The sequence below is a fragment of the Bombus terrestris genome, chromosome 11, assembly GCF_910591885.1.
Source record: "Bombus terrestris chromosome 11, iyBomTerr1.2, whole genome shotgun sequence".
NCBI lineage: Eukaryota > Metazoa > Arthropoda > Insecta > Hymenoptera > Apidae > Bombus > Bombus terrestris.
Window position 1 is genome coordinate 7991695 of NC_063279.1, and position 10705 is coordinate 8002399.

The following is a 10705-nucleotide window of genomic DNA, read 5'->3' on the forward strand; positions in this document are numbered from 1 at the left end:
ACAGATGTGGAGTGGCTGTCCAAATTTTTGACGTATCTCGTTCACGATTCTCTGAAGAAGCGAATACAATTTTTCTATAGAATTTTTATAACACCAGCGACCGTGGGGATCACAGTTGATCGTGTCAGAGGTTAAAGAGATCAAAAGAAAAAATAAAGAAATCGCCATGAGCGAGTTAAGCCAAGAGGAAGTGAGTACCAATGCACCGTTTCCAATCGTTATTCAATAGCGTCCGTAAGTCCGTTTTGTTGTTACCATTCCTTTAGCTTTATACTTGCCCTTTTCTCACTATTTTCGTTACATGAAAGGGAATATGACAGGGCCGTTTACCAGGGAATAGGAAAGAATAACAGGATAAAGAATGGTCTCATCAACGAGACAATAATTGCAAAATAGTCGTTATTCTACTTATGGTATTGTGTTAAGATAATTATATAACATAATAAATAAAAACTGATTTTTCCATTGTAATAATACAATTTTTTAGAGTGATTCTCTTTGTCATCAACTACAACGTTTATTTACTTTCCTTTGCAATGTAAACAAAAATCGTGTATTTCATTGTTTTAAGATATGTATGAAATATTATTTTTAATATAAACAAATTTATTCAAAAATGAAATATATATTTTATACATTTATTATAAGAGTATTCTTTTTATTTTTTATTGTTATTGTTTATGGTCTTTGTTCTTGATATAAATATACCAAGTCTTTGTCCAGATCTTATGTAGTTCTGATTATTATGTCATCTCTTTTTGTGTCCTATTAAATAGTATTTTCAATGTGGAAAGTTATTATAAAACAAAATTTTTATTGGAATTATGTTATCTATGGATTGTTAAGAAGTTATCTTGTACAAAAATAAAACTAATATTAGATATTAAATAATTAACATATATTTAAATTGTAGGTAAGAAGAAGACGTATGGCTCGTTTAGCGGGCTTAGACAGCTTCAATTCAACAGTCAATTCAAATCACAATAATGATCCAGTTTCTCCAAATACACCAGGTCCATCTAAAACATTTACGGAACAAATAATATCACCATTGAAACAACAACAATTTCAAAATCCTGGAGTACCAATGGAGATAGAAGAAAGTAATAACAAGCAATGTAGCAGTACTGGTGTTGATATAGATTCAGGGATTGAAAATATGGAAGTTGAAGAGCCTGATAGAAAAGAATTAAAACCAAGATCACGTGTAAGCACATATATATGTATATCCTTTTTGGTTAATGTATACAAAATATTACTATTATTATATTCATTTACTTTTTAGACTACAAGTTCCAGTACAGAGGTAACTACAGAACAAATACATGCAGTTATATCACGTGTACTACGCATATCGTGGAAAGAACCAGCAGAGGGTTGTATATTTTTACCACAAACAGCAGCATATGCATTATCAACAAAACTCGTTGATGCCACAGAGATTATAAATCAAGCATTAATGGAGGTTTTATGCATGTTTATGAGCGATGAGGATCCTTTAAAAGAAATTAATATAGACACCTCCTCGGATAGGGAAGATAGTCCAAATAGTCAAACAAGTCCATTACAAAGTCCAGTTACAACATTTTGCCGTTGTGATATTTGCTGTAAGTCGTCGCAACCTAAAAGTCTCATTTATTTACTAGACTGCTATTCAAGAGTTGCGATTGAAGAACGAAATCACCCAAAGGTATAGTTGACATTAATTTTCAGCCATAATACATGCCTTGCCAAATGATGTAATACTAACTTTTTTATGAACAGAAATCGAGTACACCACCACTGTCTGATGTACTAGCTGTTCTAAGGGCACAGTGTGTTCAGTATTCCAGTCTTGTACTACAAGGCCTAGTTGGTATTTCTCAGTCTTCAACCACATACCCGTTATCCATGACACCTCTTCTGTACCCAGTACTTTCGCAAAGTTTACCTCGTGGTTATTTACACGAGCTTGTTGCGAGAACGCACACAAATGCAGCAGTATGTAATAAAATTTTTACACCACTCTTACAAGGCTTGTATCTTTCGATGCAGCAAGCCAGTTTAATTAGGAATACGCATCGAAGACCGATTGAAGCATTAGAAGAGTTAATAGAAATTTGTTGTGGACCGAGTAGTAATGTACGACCAATCTGTCGTTTAATTGTTCATCAAATTCAATTTTTACCTGACATTATGACGTCGGCCGCTGGTAAAGAAATTACAACAACGTCTCTCCTTGGACCGTTTTTGTCGGTTTCTGTGTTCGCAGAGGATCAACTGGACATGGCTGAAACATTCCTCAGTGGTAATCTGTTCGTCAATAAATCGATAACTTTAACGTTACAACAAGAATTAGAAAGTATCAGAACATCACTTCATAAGATATTTCATGCGATACTCGCGAGTAGTAACTGCCGTGAAGCTATGTTAACATACTTAGCAACATTATTACGTTACAATGAAAAACGTGCTCAAATACAAACGGAAGAATTCTCTCTTGCCGGAGACGGATTTATGCTGAATCTCTTGTCGGTGTTACAAAAGCTTTCTGTAAAAATTAAACTGGACACGGTAGATCCATTGTATCCGTTTCATCCAGCAAGTTTTATTGAAATAAAGAACGATACAAGGCTGAAACTTACGTGCCAAGAAGTTACCGATTGGTTAAAACATTTAGAAAGGACACACAAGTGGGTCGAGCCAAAGTTTCCAACACAATGTTGGTTCCTTACTCTACATTGTCACCACATAGCGTTGTTACCGGCTTTACAGAAATACCAGAGAAAGCTGAGGACTTTACGTGATGTGCAAAAAATGCTCGATGATCTACAAGCTACCGAACCGCAATGGAAAGACAGCCCTTTCGCTAGCCGTAATAAAGAATTGATAGAACGTTGTAAGGAACAATTGAAACATCTTGGCAAATCTAAAGTATACACAGATGCTGGATTAATTGATCCTGTTTTATTAAGAAGGTGCTTGCACTTTTACATTTCTGTAGCAGAAATTCTGCTAAGTTTATTGACACAAACTTCACCAGGAAATCCTATTCCCGAACTGCCTTTGCCTCAAGAGGTTCCACAAAAGTTTACAGCATTACCAGAATGGTATGTTGAAGATATCGCAGAATTTATACTATTTACTCTTCAGTAAGTACTTTTTTGTATTGTCTAATATCAAGATGTCACAATAATTTGTATACTATATTATTATCTTCTATCTTTCATAGATTTTGCCCTGGTGTGATAATAAACAACATGGATAATTCACTCATTACATGGTTACTTGTAGTAGTATGTACTCCACATTGTATACGAAATCCGTATTTAATAGCGAAAATTATTGAAGTAATATTTGTAATAAATCCCAACGTTCAGGTAAATAAAAAAATGATTGTAATTATATATTTTCTTGAACAATATCTAATAAATTTTCATTTTAGGGACGGACTGAATCGCTCCACGATCAAGTAATGGCACATCCTATATCAAAAACGTTATTAGCATCATATTTGATGAAATTTTACACTGATGTCGAAACGACCGGCTCAAGTTCAGAATTTTATGATAAATTTTCAATTCGTTATCACATTAGTTTAATACTGAAATCTATGTGGGATAGTCCAGTTCATCGCAAGTCGATCATTGATGAAAGCAATAATGGGAATCAATTTGTGAAATTTATTAACATGTTAATGAACGATACCACATTTTTACTTGATGAAAGTTTGGAATCGTTAAAGCGTATTCATGAAATTCAAGAACTAATGTCAGATCTTAAAGCATGGTCAGCGTTATCCCGTGAACAACAACATTCGCGGATGAAACAATTGGCTGCAGATGAGAGACAAGCCAGATCTTATCTCACTTTGGCCAAGGAAACTGTTGCTATGTTTCAATATTTAACAGATGATATTACAGAACCATTTTTGCGGCCAGAGTTAGTTGGAAGATTATGTGCCATGTTAAATTTTAATCTACAACAATTATGTGGCCCTAAATGTAAAAACTTAAAAGTAAGGATACCACAAAAATATGGATGGGAACCGAGAGCTTTATTAAGTCAATTGGTCGACATATATCTACATCTTGATTGCGAAATTTTTGCCGCTGCTTTGGCTGCCGATGAAGTAAGTTTATGATGGTATTAATACATGAAGTGAGTAACAAAAAAATGTTGTTCTAATGACTGCTATTATTACAGCGTTCATTCTGCATGGAGCTATTTATTGATGCCGCAAACAAGTTAGAAAGATCAGTAATCAAATCTATCATAGAGATAGAAAGATTTGTAGCGCTTGCGGAACGTGCTGCAGATATAGCAAGGGATAATCGTGCGCGCGATGCAGATTATGGTGACGCACCGGAAGAATTTCGAGACCCACTTATGGACACACTCATGGAAGAACCTGTTAAACTTCCGTCTGGTATAGTTATGGATAAAGCAGTTATTATTAGACATCTTCTCAATAGTGCTACAGATCCTTTCAGTCGACAACCTCTCAGCGAAGATATGCTTACACCAAGTGAGTAAATGAAATCACTTTTTTTTCTAATAGAAAAAGAATATTTGGTGATTAATTATTCCGTATTCCTAGTGCCCGATTTGGAGAAAAGAATATCAATGTGGAAACAACAAAAGAAAAAATCGACAAAAATATAAATTGTGATCCTAATACAATAATCATTTTATGGAAGCATCACGATATTGTGTAGTTAATATTACTACATGATATATTGTACCAGCCCATAGATGTATCACTCTGTGGTAAATGAATACAGTGCAATGATCTCGCTAATGTGCAAATATTGCACTCAATAAATTTACAGTTTTAATACATTAAAACGTTAAACAGACTGCAGCTAGGTAACCGCCTGCACATTACTCTTAAAGAAAGAACAGATACTTTTAAAAAACTTGTAAATAATTGCTGGCTGATAACATCAGTATCCAGAGAAATTAAAATCTTATTTACAAACTTAGCACTTGTTCCTTTGTACGTTTTAAATATACGAGACTGCGAATGAAAAATTACAACATATGATCGATTATAAGAATAGTAAGTTAAGCAGAGTAGAAACAGGAAAGGTTAATTATTTAAACCCTTTCATTTGAAATTTGGTAATTTATGAACGGATATAAAAAAAAAAACATTATTTGATGCAAAATTTATGTAAATGATTTATACAAAGTTAGAAAGTTGTTATAAAAGCCTCTTTTTAAACGTTAACACGTATTGCATGATGGAGAAAGATAATTTGCAGCGATTATGATTCTTTTTAAAGATGTACATGGTAAATGTATCATGCGTATTCCTTCAATAAATTTCATGAGTAAAGATCTGTATCTGTGTATATAGTAATACGTTATTCGAAACAATTCCATCCAATAAAATATTTTTTGTTTCTACAATGTAAAGTATTCAAAAAGATTTTTAAAAAATTTTTATTTGTAATTATGCTTTCTTCATTAAAAATCTGAATATCTCGTTATTTCAAGACAAAATATGTATTTTTGCTTTACAATTCTAGAAATGAATTGCATTTACTGAAAATAACTAAAGATTTGTAACATTTTGAAAACTTAAGAAAAGCAATGCTGATTTTCAAAAAATATGTTTATAATTAAGTATTTCCACATCAATTAAAACTTCTTTTTACAAATCGCATTTATATAATTATATTTTCATACTTCATTATCAATTGCTGATATTACATAAATTTATCATTAAATAATGTTGAAGATAATTTAAAAACAAATTTTATTAATTGTAAATACAAAACATAAAAAGTATCTTGTATTGTTAAAGACAGTGTTAAATAACATAAAAGTATAATCTATACTAAATTAATTGCTACTGATAAGTAGAAAATATATTATTCATTATATTTCCACTTTATGTATTATGATTAATGTTTAACTACATTCTAATTACATTTAAAATTTATAAATTTTACATTATGGAAAAGATGAAAAACTTAAATAATGAATATGAATCAACTGCCACTGCAATTGTAATGTTATTTTGCAAGTAATTTAAATATTTTACTTTCTTCTTTTATATACTTTTAAAATATTCTTTTTTATAGGAGAATTAATTATACTTGATAATTAAGAAATCATTTACATATTTGTAAATATTTTAAATAATGTAAATTTTTAAAATAAACGAGAAAGTTCATGAAATTAAACAAATATTTAAGTATAATATATGTAAATGATAAATTACATATTGTAAATTATATATAAAAATATAATATTTAGATAATACTGGATTATTTTATTTAAATTAAAAAAAATATGAATATATATATATATCTTTGTTGACTATTATTTATAAAGTGGAATTACACTTATGAAACATTGTTCATTGGTCTTCCCCTGCCTAGTCCAATTTTTTTCAACTGATCAGCGTTCAATGTAATCTTTCCTCTGCCAATTCCCATTGAACTAACTACTGATTCTAAGTCCTCTACACAAGAGTCTCCATTTGCTCCTCTTCCTAGTCCAATTTTTTTCAACTTATCAGTATTCAATGTAATCTTTCCTCTGCCAAATCCCATTGAACTAACTACTGATTCTGAGTCTTCTATACAAGAGTCTTCATTTGCTCCCCTTCCTAGTCCAATTTTTTTCAACTTATCAGTGTTCAGTGTAATCTTTCCTCTGCCAATTCCCATTGAACTAACTACTGATTCTGAGTCCTCTATACAAGAGTCTTCATTTGTTCCCCTTCCTAGTCCAATTTTTTTCAACTGATCAGTGTTCAATGTAATCTTTCCTCTGCCAATTCCCATTGAACTAACTACTGATTCTAGATCCTCAATACAATAGTCTTCAGTCACTTCTTTTAACATAGCTTCAGAGAAACCACGTGGTGCTCTTATGAATATATCATCTGCGCTTCTTTTTTCCAATTTATATTGAGGAGAGTCACAATGAGCCCTTATAAATATATAAAAAGGTAATAAATAAATAACAAATCAATATTGAATAAAAAAAAAACTTCATTATTACTTTGAATCAATGTTATTGCCCACAGAATATTCTTCTTCAGTTATGGTAATGGGATTGTTATTAATATCTATGTCCCAATTTTCTTTACAATCTATTGTACTTGAAAGATCTGGAGGTACAAAATTTGTTGCACCATGTTTTCTTATTTCTATGAAACAATACATTTTGATATTTTATTTTAAAAAGTATAAAAAATGTTAGAAATAAAATATAAAAGTAAGAAAAAAAAGACCTGAATATATTTCTGATTCCAATATATTACGTGTGGGACAGGTAGTGATATGTTCCTCGAATTCTTTTTTAGACAATCGGTGGGATGCATTATATGGACACATGAGTTTATAATGTTCAGGATATTGCTATTTTAAAGATTTAATGTATTTACATAACTATATTTTAAGAATATTTCACGAAGATAGTTTATTGTTTGGAATTATTAAAAGATCAATGTGTTTATAATACACACTTACTTTTTCGCATTTGATAATGTGCTTTGGAAGACGAGATTTTGCGACAGAGTGACTCTTGTCATATGGACATACCACAATCGGATCAAGGAGCGTTTGATATTTGTGCATTTTGATTTTTTTTTTATAAAAAGTAGCTTATTAAGTGTATAATTTTATACTAAATGTTGAAATAAATTTTTGTATGTTTTAATGTTATAATGTTTTAACGATCTCTCTCTATGTTTGTTCTATCGATAATCGAAATTATACTTTTCAATATATCGATTAAGATCGATAATCATGTTTATAGCAACTTATATTTTGAAGAGAAAAAAACATGAAAAACACGCAACATATTTAAAGTTATAAATTACTTATATTTTAATAACAAAAATTCCATAACATTTTGTTGTATTTATGCATATATCGAACTTATTAAAACGTACGGGAAATGATTTTTTAAAACAGGAAACAAAGGAAAAATAATTGATACACGATGATTTATTAAATTATTGCCATAAAAACTTAGCTTTTTTCTTTAATATTCGTATTTTATATGATATATCTTGTTCTCGTTGAGATTGCGTTGTTTACATAAATATATAATAGAAACAAGAGATATTACCAAGGATCTACTTTCATAAATAGTTGTGATTAATTTATACATATGATAAAATTAATTTTAATGTATTATAGTGGTTTAATCGTTTATAAGTTGTATCTTATATTTTACATTTAGAAATACAATATATTGTTTTATTTTTGACGAACGAGTGAAATTAATTTTAATTTTATTACTTTGGTTTTTTGTAATACGTAGACATTTCGATCTATTTGCATCCTGCACTTTAAAATAGGAAGAGAACAATAAAGTAATTATAAACACTGTCACGTTAATAATTTACAATAATTGTTGTATTACAAATCTATATATCAGTACGAAACGACGAAATAATATTCTATTGGTACGTTATCAAAATATCGTAAGAATTTATTGTCTTATCTCGTAAATTTATCAATTTATAAAATGTAAAAATTTCAATGTACGTGTAGATTTCTATTCTTGAGATTCTTATATCCTTGAGATTACAAAAGATATGCATATCAGTTTTTTATAAATAATATTACTTAGTTTCTAAATAAAGAAGATAAATTATTTAAGATAAATTATTATAAACATATTTAAATAATTATATATATTCATAAATTCATCTTTTACACTTATTTTAAGTGCGAAAATACATTAATCACACACAATGGAAAAATTACAAATAGAAATTCAAATTATTAACTGTATAATTTCTTTGTACATATTCAAGACTTTTGCGTTGTTAGAAAATTATCTCCAAATCTTTATTGTATTACAAATATTATTAATATGATATACTAAAAAATGCATTTCATAATGCATCACTTGACCATGTAATTAAGAATTAATAACAATGTAAAGTGGTGAAAGCAACATTTGTAACTTAAATAAGATTACACTAACAGCTGCTCATACAATTATTTGCACATTTAAGTTCTTTTCTGGATAATGATACCAAATCTTATGTATGTTACAGATAGGGAAGGGGACTCACAAGTAAGCAAGCAATGACATATAAAATGCCCAGAAACATATTTAATTTAGCTGTTTGCTTGGGTACACTCTGAATCATATGAGGGCTTCTGAATTGTTTTTCTATCTTGAAGGCAGTTGGTAAAGTAGTTACTGGTAATAAAAACCATATAGAATACCTTAATGCAAGCACTACCAGAGTTACATATGGTGTGAATAATAAAAAAGCGTACAAAACATGAGATACGGTATGACCTATTAAAATAGCTAATGTCACTATGCCTGCCTTTTTATCACTTTCTAAGTCTCGGGTATTGTTACTATGTAGAATAGCCTCTGTATTTAATGCAAGAGGTATAGCATAGTATATTGTACCTAGTTCGATATAACCAGTTTGAGCCATGAATGCAAACAAAACTGAAATTGGACCAAATATAACTAAGATAAGGACATCACCTAATGCAATGTATTTAAATCCTATTCCTCCTGTATAAAGAAATGAAGAGGATAAACCTCCAAAATACACAAGTGCAAGATGTTCCATTCTTGCAGGAGATATAGTTGTTAATAGAACAAAACCCAAACACCCTGCTGTATATAATATTGCACCTAGTGAAACTAGTTCATCCTTTGATAAAAGTTGATCTACCAATATCCTGTCATCACTTTTCCGGCTATCAACTCCTTTTATGTAATCGAAATAAGTATTCACTACATTACCAGCCCCATGTACACAAAAAACTGTATATACTGTTAGAATCAAAGATATCCAGCTAAAACTTGCTGTACTTGTTAATCGATATGCTAATGCAGATCCAAGAAGTGTTGGCATTAATGAAGCACTTAATGACCATGGTCGAACAGCTAAGAAATATGAAGACAACTTCATAAGTGGAGAATTCAATGTTGAAGATGTTATGGGTGAACAATTTGCATTCTTTGACATTGATTTTCCTCCAACTTCTTCAGTAGAGATCCAAATTCCATTGGACATCATACTTTATATTACGCTACAAATAAAATATGCCAATGAAAATGCTATTTATAATAATAAAAAATATAATATAATATTTATATTTTTTCTTTAATAATAAAACAGTCTTATGTAATACAAAAACGAACTTTTATATATATATATATATATATATATATATATATATATATATATATTATATATATATAGATTCTTTAATCGAGAAAAATTTGTTATCAATTTCTATAATAAAAGATTTATAAAATATATATATAATTTACTTACATATTATTCATTCAAGGAAGGTAAATTAGGTTAGAATGATCTCCATAATAATTTAACAATTGTCACGTTTTTTAAGTACATTTTTTTATCATGAAAAATGCCTAATTACGCGAAAGGAATAATTTTTACACAGATGTTAACATTTAAAATTCGCGTGTGAGGAAAAATTTCATTCCTCCACTTGTGTACTGTTAAATGTAACGATGACGTGTTTTCATCAATTTACATGTGGCGCTCTCTGAAATATTCCTTTCATCTTAAAGTCAACAACAAAATTGAAGAATTTCTTTTTAACAAAAAACATTTGAATACATTCAGCTCATACTTTATTCTCTAAATATTATAACAACTATGAAATTTACAAATTATACGCGTTTAATTATTTTCTTCTAGACTTGTTAACTTTTATAAGCAAACAGTTCCCTACTCCTGTTATAT

General features: G+C 29.6%; 3 protein-coding genes across 3 annotated transcripts; 1 reads left to right on the forward strand and 2 right to left on the reverse strand.

Moving 5' to 3' along the window:
- The first annotated feature begins 53 nt into the window (after window positions 1–53).
- Window positions 54–5328, forward strand: LOC100649777 (ubiquitin conjugation factor E4 B). The gene is made up of 8 exons (XM_012313837.3): window positions 54–190; window positions 914–1207; window positions 1286–1690; window positions 1765–3131; window positions 3212–3359; window positions 3425–4111; window positions 4186–4507; window positions 4580–5328. The coding sequence occupies exons 1-8, from the start codon at window positions 167–169 to the stop codon at window positions 4642–4644; spliced, it is 3312 nt and encodes a 1103-aa protein (XP_012169227.1). The 5' UTR covers window positions 54–166; the 3' UTR covers window positions 4645–5328.
- A 913-nt stretch (window positions 5329–6241) lies between these two features.
- LOC100649889 lies at window positions 6242–7612 on the reverse strand. Its single transcript, XM_048409872.1, has 4 exons — window positions 7470–7612; window positions 7232–7358; window positions 7000–7147; window positions 6242–6927 (listed from the first exon to the last, which is right to left on the reverse strand). The coding sequence occupies exons 1-4, from the start codon at window positions 7575–7577 to the stop codon at window positions 6336–6338; spliced, it is 975 nt and encodes a 324-aa protein (XP_048265829.1). The 5' UTR covers window positions 7578–7612; the 3' UTR covers window positions 6242–6335.
- Window positions 7232–10694, reverse strand: LOC100646838 (ubiA prenyltransferase domain-containing protein 1 homolog). Its single transcript, XM_003399203.3, has 2 exons — window positions 10268–10694; window positions 7232–10019 (listed from the first exon to the last, which is right to left on the reverse strand). The coding sequence occupies exon 2, from the start codon at window positions 10004–10006 to the stop codon at window positions 9008–9010; it is 999 nt and encodes a 332-aa protein (XP_003399251.3). The 5' UTR covers window positions 10007–10019; window positions 10268–10694; the 3' UTR covers window positions 7232–9007.
- Between the last annotated feature and the right edge of the window lie 11 nt (window positions 10695–10705).